The 8360-nt window shown below is 30.6% G+C and overlaps 1 protein-coding gene across 1 annotated transcript; it reads right to left on the reverse strand.

The window, feature by feature from the left end:
- Window positions 1-4774: 4774 nt before the first annotated feature.
- Window positions 4775-5322, reverse strand: BDBG_17186 (uncharacterized protein; the record flags this gene model as incomplete). Its single annotated transcript, XM_031724968.1, has 2 exons — window positions 4775-4811; window positions 4963-5322. Coding segments are annotated over 2 exons (396 nt in total), but the record flags the coding sequence as incomplete, so codon positions are not given.
- Window positions 5323-8360: the final 3038 nt, after the last annotated feature.

Below are 8360 nucleotides of genomic sequence, written 5' to 3' on the forward strand. Positions count from 1 at the left end.
ATCTTATTCTTAGACTTGATTAGTTTTAAAGGTTTAATTCACAGATTCAATAATGTACATATCATATGCAGTTGACTGATAAGAAGAAAACAGTTCATACAATTCTATCAACTGATATAAGAAGAATATTTCACATCTCTGATATAGAAGAGTTAAATCTGCTTACATATCAATAAGTAAAGAGAATGATTTGTAAGATCTCATTCAAAAGCATTCTATATGTTATACAGAACCTGAAAGTGAAAAAAACTAAGATAAAGAATATACAGAAGAACAAGTGTATGAAGAAGCTTCTGAAGAAGTATGAGAAGATCTTTTGAACAGATCTTTCACTGAAATTACTGCTGAAATGAGGATTTGTACATGAGATTGACATAGAGAATATGAAACCAGTTAATCAGAATGCATATTCTCTGTCACAAACAGATCTTGAAGAACAGAAGTGTTAGATCACAGACCTTCTAGAACATAATCTTATACAATTCTCATCAAGTGTGTAAGGCTTCTCAGTTCTATTTATAAAAAAGATGAGTGAGAAGTGATAAATATATATCAATTATTAAGCACTTAACAAACTTATAATCAAGAATACATATTCACTATCACAGATTCAACAATAGTTAAATACAGTTGAAAATATCTGATATCTATCAAAGATCAATCTTCTCTCAGAATACTGATAGATCTGTGTGAATGAACTGTCAGTTCTGTAAACTGTGTTTAATATATAATAAGAGAAGTTTGAATTCCTGATAATATCATTTAGTCTGATAAATGTGCCTGTTATCTTCTAAATAATGATGAATATGATTCTTCATAAACAGAATAAAATCTCATGTCTTGTATACCTTGATGATATTCTAGTATTTTCAAACTCATATGATGAACATCTGAAGTATCTTGATAAAGTGCTTATAACTCTGACAGAGTATAAGCTCTATGCTAAATAAACAAAGTATGTGTTTAAAATAGAAGAGTTAAAGTTTGTAGAATATGTAGTGAGTGATGACTGTATACATCTCATTCTGAAGAAATTGAATGTTATAGTGAATTGACTGTGACTGAGAAATATACATCATGTATGACAGTTTCTTAAGTTAATCTCATATTACTGCAGATTTATCAAGGATTTCACATGAATATCTGCATCACTCTCAGATCTCTTAAGAGAAACAGATACAAATCTGTGAAAGAAGAAGTTTCATTCAATCATCTGAAATGCTGCATGTGAAGAGGCTTTTCTCACACTGAGAGAATGTGTAATAACATTCTCAGTGCTTATTCAATCAGATCATGATAAATCTTTCTACATCAAGACAGACACATTTGAATGAGCTATTGAAGACACTCTTTTACAGATGAGTAAGAACAGCAAGCTGCATCTGATGATGTATGATGATAGGAAACTATCAGACGCTGAGCTCAATTACTCAGTGTATAAAAAGAAATTGCTAGTGATCAAGCACACACTGATGTTATGAGATAGATATATTAACAACAGACATATGACAATAATGATCATAGATTATGAAAGTCTTGTCTATCTACAATCAATAATAAAACCTTTTAAATACTTAGTATGTTGAATCTCAGAGTTTCAAGTATATAATCTTCACATTAAATACTGAAAGGGATTGAATGCTGTGATATCTGATGCAATCAGTCACAGACTCAATTTCATGAATGAGAGTTCTGCAAATCAGGTATAAGAGAAGTTCACATTAAATGTACTGAGAAGATGCAAGGAATCAGAATGAGTGAACACAATAATCTCTTACTTGAAAAATGACAAGATATCAGATAATAAGTGTCTTATGAAAGTAGTAGAAGAGATGCTTCTGAACTTCAAGCTGAGAAAATTGAAAAACAATGTTGTGCTTTACTGTAATCTAAAATATGTGAAAGCTTCCTATCTAGAACATTCATTTAGATACAACTTGATGACTCACATGCATAAGGAATTTGATCACTTAGAAAGCCCTGAACTCATAGATGTACTCAAATCAAGAGTATACTGATCAAGCATGGCTGAGGATATTCAGACATACACTCACAAGTGCCTGAATTGCCAGGTTGTGAAAGAATCTAAGAAAGAGTTAGAATATGAGAAAGTGTAACATCAGGTGAAGTGTATAATACAACTGTTTAAATGATGAGAGGTGAACCTCATAGACATATTACGATGAATGTTAAATGAAAATTGATGAATAATCACTGCTATTGATTATGCTACTGACTGGTTAGTTGTGAAAGCAGTTTCAGAGGTGACAGAGAAGATGATGATGAAGTTTCTACATAATGAGATCTATGTTAACTATGAAATGCTGTGTGAGATTCTAACTGATAACAATGCAAATCTCATAGAAGAAGTGATGAGACATTTCATGAGTCAGTTACAGATAAGACATCATAGAACAATGTCATATCATCTGTGAATAAACAGGAAGATGAAACACTTGAATGAAATCTTGAATAACATGCTGATGAAATATCTAGTGAACAAGCCTACAAGACTATGAGATGAATATCTCAGACAGATACTATTAGTCACACAGATTCAACAGCATGCAGTCTTCAAGCATTCATCATTCTACCTGTTGTATGAATTGCATTCACACATTCTGAAGAATGCTTCAGAAAAGGTGAGAGAGGAAACAGCAGTTGCAGATGCATCAGTTGTGAACACAGCAGAAACAGCAGTTGCAGACACATCAGTTGCAGACACAGTAGAAACAGCAGTTGCAGACACAACAGTCACAGACATGAAACCAAGATTGAAAGAGATCAGTCACACATGTGCAAAAGCTAATAAGTGACTCCTGAACTGAGCAATTCAATTGAAAAGAATACAAGACTCACTAGTTAAGAAATTGAGTCTCAAGATGAGAATATGAGTTCTTGTACACAATGAGAGTTCTGAAAAGTTCTAACCTAGGTGATTTAAGTCATATAAAATACTCAAATCACATTCTCTGAGAACATACACATTGAAAGAATCAGAGAGACAGGTCTTACACAACTTAATAAATGATTCATGACTTGTGAAAGCAAAGATGTAAGACCTGAGTGAATTATGATTATTCACAGCACTATTATCAGTGTTGAAAAAGAAGAGACTTACAATTGAAAAGTCTCATGAAGTAAGAGAAATCATAGACACTTATAAATCAGATAATCTCACTTATTTCAATCTTTTCATAATTATAAGAAAAGAATGAGAAGTAATGAAGAAATCAGATGAATATCACACTTCAATAAGTGATGAGACTGTAGCTGATCATATGATAATGTGCTGTAGACAGTGAGTGTAACATGACAAAGAGCAGTCTCAAAGCAGCAGACTTACACATGGATCAGGTCACAGAAGAAAAAGGAATTCAGAGTTGAATTTGACTGTTTACATCAGTTCAATTGCAGAGATTACAGAGAATGAATTATCTGAAACATCTGTGAATGTGTGAGATCAAGTCATCTCAATTTCTGAGAATGCTTAGAGATTAGATGAGATTAGTTTTAATAAGCTGTTCACTGTAGTGATCTGAGCAGGCAAAGAGAGACAGTATAATGTGTGAGACAGAATCACAAAAGATGAAAGCTGCTGAACCTAGTCACTAAATGCTGTACTATATAGAGGTCATGTAAGAGTGATGACTAGCAGACAAAGGAAAAGTGTAAGAAAAGAAAAGAGAATGACTCAAGAGATAATAAATTAATTATCAATTATAAGAGTCAGCTGTAAAAGACAAATGTTATTATATATCTCATTTATTTTCATACATCACACATTTAATCTATTTCCAACATCACATCATCTGAAAAATGTAAAAAACAAAGGAAATCTCAAAACTCAAGATCTGCAAGGAATTTAAGAGCTGTAAGCTACTCTTACAATAACACTGTGCATGCCTCTGATTCCTCTACTGCTCTATATATGACATTAATGTCATTTATTACAAGATTGACTGAAATATCAATATAGAAATGTATACGCATGCATGTAGAAAAATTGAAGAAGAGTACAGAACCTGCAGAATCAGAAATCAAGACAGAAGAAGTGAAGACAGAAGAAATGAAAGAAGAAGAGAATGCAGAATCAGATAAACAACAGTGAGAGTCATCTGAGGCTGAATACTTATGACTCAGTATATGCACAACCTTCTCTGCAGAGAAGAGAGAGAGAGTGACAGAAGAAGCTTGAGAGTGAAAGAGAGTAGTCTCAGTGACATAATCATCTTCAATTAGAATGATCTCTGACACTGAAGCAACTAAGAATCATTGTTAGTATATAAAAAATCACAAAATCAGAGATGAGAATAGTTATCAAATAAACACTCACTGATCTTGGAATTGTACATGTAATTACAACACACATGAGGCTTCTCAGAAAGAGAGAGAGAGACACAGAGAAATGCAGAAAGCAGAATACAGTATGTGAATAGCTTATTTTCATAATAACATCTCAGACAAGATATATGAGCCTCATGTCTATGAGTGTAAAAGAGTATAATATTCACATTTCTGTTTCTGAAAACACAGATATCTTTTGCCTGCATCATGAAGTCAGACAACAGATGCTAGAGAATAGGCTGATATAAATCTATCATCTCAAAGAAATTTGTCAGAGTGAATATCTCTGTAATATTGAACTTTACAGTTATAAAAAGTTTCTTAATATCTGTGAACATCATAACTTCATACACAATAAAACTCATAATGATTTTCTCTAAGAACAGAAAAATCAGCATTAGAAAGAAAAGATAAAAAAGAAGAAGACTTATAATTTTAATACTGTTGAGAGAGAGAGTGATTCTCTGATATGAATGAATAATTACTTTATCATGAATATTTAAAATAAATATAATAATCAGCATTTATGACTGAGCTTTAGATAGTTGTGTCATACACTGTCTTCATGCAATAAATCATTCTAAAGGTCAGTAAGAAGAGTGAGAGTGTACACACTGAGAAATGTAGTTCACTGAGTCTACACAACATCTTCTTGAAACAGGGTGAGCTAGTAATGAAGGCAGTGATAGAAGCAGAAGTAGTGAAAGTAGAGATCACAGAAACAGAAGTAGCAGGAGCAGGAGAATCAGACACAGAGACAGGTGTAAGAGATTGAGAGAGAGCAGCAGAGAAAGAAACAGAGAGAGTAGAGAGAGACATGAAAGACTCAGTTATACATAATACAGACAATTTCTTCATTATCACATTCTTCAAGTTTTCAATCAATGATTCAACATTGAGATGTTCACTATTATCAGTGAATGCAGATCTGTCAACATGTGAAGATTCAATGTGAATAAAAACAAACATCAGCATCTGTGTTTATGCAAAATCATGTCAGAAAACATGATCAGAAGCTCACTGAGAAGAAAAACAGTCAAGAGTGTATAAGAAGATGAAGAAGATGTGTCATTCATGATAATATGTTCTGACAATCATTAGAAGATAAACAAGTTCTGGCCACATTTCACAACATATTACACTTACTGCTAACAAACTGCTCAGTATGAGCACTACAATAACACTTGTTATGGAAATGAGAGATCATTGTCAGAAATGCATATAATGTGATAGATGAACAGATAGAAAGAGTTAAACAGAAGAAGAAATAGAAATCTTGAATGAGATAATGACACTCAGTGATGATGATGAAGAAGATGATTGAAGAATGAAAAAAGTTAGTGAGTGAGTGATGTAATATAGTGAAAGTTTCTTTGTGAGAGTGTATATGAAATGCTAGCTGAATCAGAGATAGGTCACATAATTATGAACACTAGTAGCATGCTAATCCGCATGAAGCTAGAGTGTATATCATAGTCACATGGGCGTGACTGAATCTGGTGAGAGAGGATGTGATTTGAAAGAACATACAATCACTGAATAATAACACGGCCGCTTCTGAACTTGCTTACAAATGTAAAGAGGCTATAGCAGCCACCAATTAATTTAGTGTACAGTATATAAGAAGCCGGCGTACGCCTGTAATCATACGCTGGCTCAAGCAATCTTTGAATCACAGTAATATAGAAAGATCTGATTAATAAATATAAGAATCTCACTTCTATATAAGATTAGCAGATTACTCTTTTATAACAGTGAGATATTACTGAGGTATTACTCTAGCTATTCTTACTTATAGAATAAAAGAGAAGTATTTACTCATTATCTACATAGAATAGCTAGATACTGACTTCTTATTAAAGAAGTTAGTAATTCATTTTCTTCTACTGAAATATATACAAGAGTTACTAGACTGACCAGTGAGATTATGAATTTTATATTTAATTTCATTTAATCTAATCTTATACATTTCTTAGTGTGAGTCTCATCAGAATCAAACATTAAAAAAATCTGAAAATGAATCATTTCTGAGAGAAATGACATGAAAAATGATCAGATTTGATGCAAGAATAGTGAAATGAGAGTAATTTCTCAGAATAAACTGTAAAAGATAATCATTCTTTCAAAATCAAAATGAGACTGAGACTGAAGATTAAATTCAGTCTCATTTAATTCATTCAGTGATTGCTTATATAATCAGAATTTGATAATGATTATTGATAATACTCATGAAATAACTAAATACATTCTTATACAAGTTTATTCTTCACTTTCTTATGAAAACTACACTTCTCTGATATACTGTGATCAGAGATATTAAACTGTCTGATAATTTCATGTTTTACAATCATGAGTTTCTTGATTATTTCTTCTTATAATTGTTCTCAGTGATAGTGATAAATATCTCAGCTTAAGTTAAACTTTCACTTCATTCTCATCTCTGTCAATGAAATTATTAGAATATTATATATTATCAGTGTAACAGTTGAATATATACTTTTAACAATTTTTTCATAACTCTAGAATTGATTTGATGTGTAAATTCATTGAATCATCTTGAAGATAGCAGTTAAATTCAGTTTTATAAGCCTGTAGTTTTGCCTGATTTTCAGTTGTAATCAATGTATACAAGTTCTGTTTCAAAGTTAGTATTATAGTTCTATATGATATGAAGTGTTATCAAAGATTATTACTTACTAGAAAATTGTATTTCACTGTCTTCACATCTCTAACATCTGCTTATTTAAATCTCTGATAGTTGACATTGTAGTAGTCTCAGACAAATTTAATATATAAGTCTTATTTCTTCTCTATTCAATCTTGAGAAGTGTAGATATTTACTCAACAGAAGAAATCTAGTAGAGCTGCTATAGCATAGTACTCTGTAAAAGATTGTTCAGTTTTGCTGTAATAATATACTAGTTTATTTCTTACAGTAATAATAGCCTGCACTATAGCATTATTTCAGACTGAATTTCTTTTTAAATGATGTAACTGCTTCTTAAGATAAGTAAATAAACTGTTATACACTTATCAGACTGACTGCAGCATTGATGTATAAGTGATTGAGACTGTGTTTATTGTCTTATAAAACTGAAAAAGTAAATTAATCATATATTTCAACTGAGTTCACTTTATATCAGAAAGTTTTAATATCTGAATCTTTTCTTAATCAGAGTATTGCACTCAATGATCAATTATCTGATATAATTAAAGAGTGTAAATAATTATCTTATATATTGAACTTCACTGTGTTCTAACACTCTGTATCATATTCAGTGATATGACTGATTTGTTTATTTATTAAATATTATGAAATTATTATTATTATTTAGAGAAGATACAAATCATATTAAAAATATTTCAAATCTGAGATATTTAAATTATTAGTCAATCTATTCAAAATTAACAGTAGTATTATTAAAAAGTATTATTAAAAATCATTATCTTTTATAAAGTGAATATAAAAGTTACTTGAGTAATCACTTTCATCTCATTCTCATCTTAAGAATCAGTCATCTTATTATTTATTATCTTGATGTTAAGATTCTTTATCAGTGTTTATATTACAAGTTAAATTACATGAGTAATGCAGAGAATATAACCTTGTTTATTATTCTAGAAATGCAAAGTCAATTTTTACTTCAAGCTCTTCATTATAGTGTAGTTATTCACAGTATTATCAGTTGTAATTGTAAGAAGACTGAGACTAATATCTTAAAAATCATTTTTAATCACTGTTATTAATATCTCTGCTATATAATTCTCAGTATAACTACTGATTAATGATTTAAATTCAATTAATATCTCTTAATAAGTTCAGTTCTCATTAATACAATAACATATAACTCTTATAAATGTAAGATTGTTTGTACTAGTTCATACATTCACTGTAAGAGACACTCTTCAATGATTCTTCAACTCTGATTCTAGATATTATATATTGACTTTGTAATATATCTCAAGATTGAACTGAAGACATGATTAATATAAAATATAAAGATTTGAATTAA

The sequence above is a fragment of the Blastomyces gilchristii genome (assembly GCF_000003855.2).
Source record: "Blastomyces gilchristii SLH14081 genomic scaffold supercont1.9, whole genome shotgun sequence".
Taxonomy (NCBI): domain Eukaryota; kingdom Fungi; phylum Ascomycota; class Eurotiomycetes; order Onygenales; family Ajellomycetaceae; genus Blastomyces; species Blastomyces gilchristii.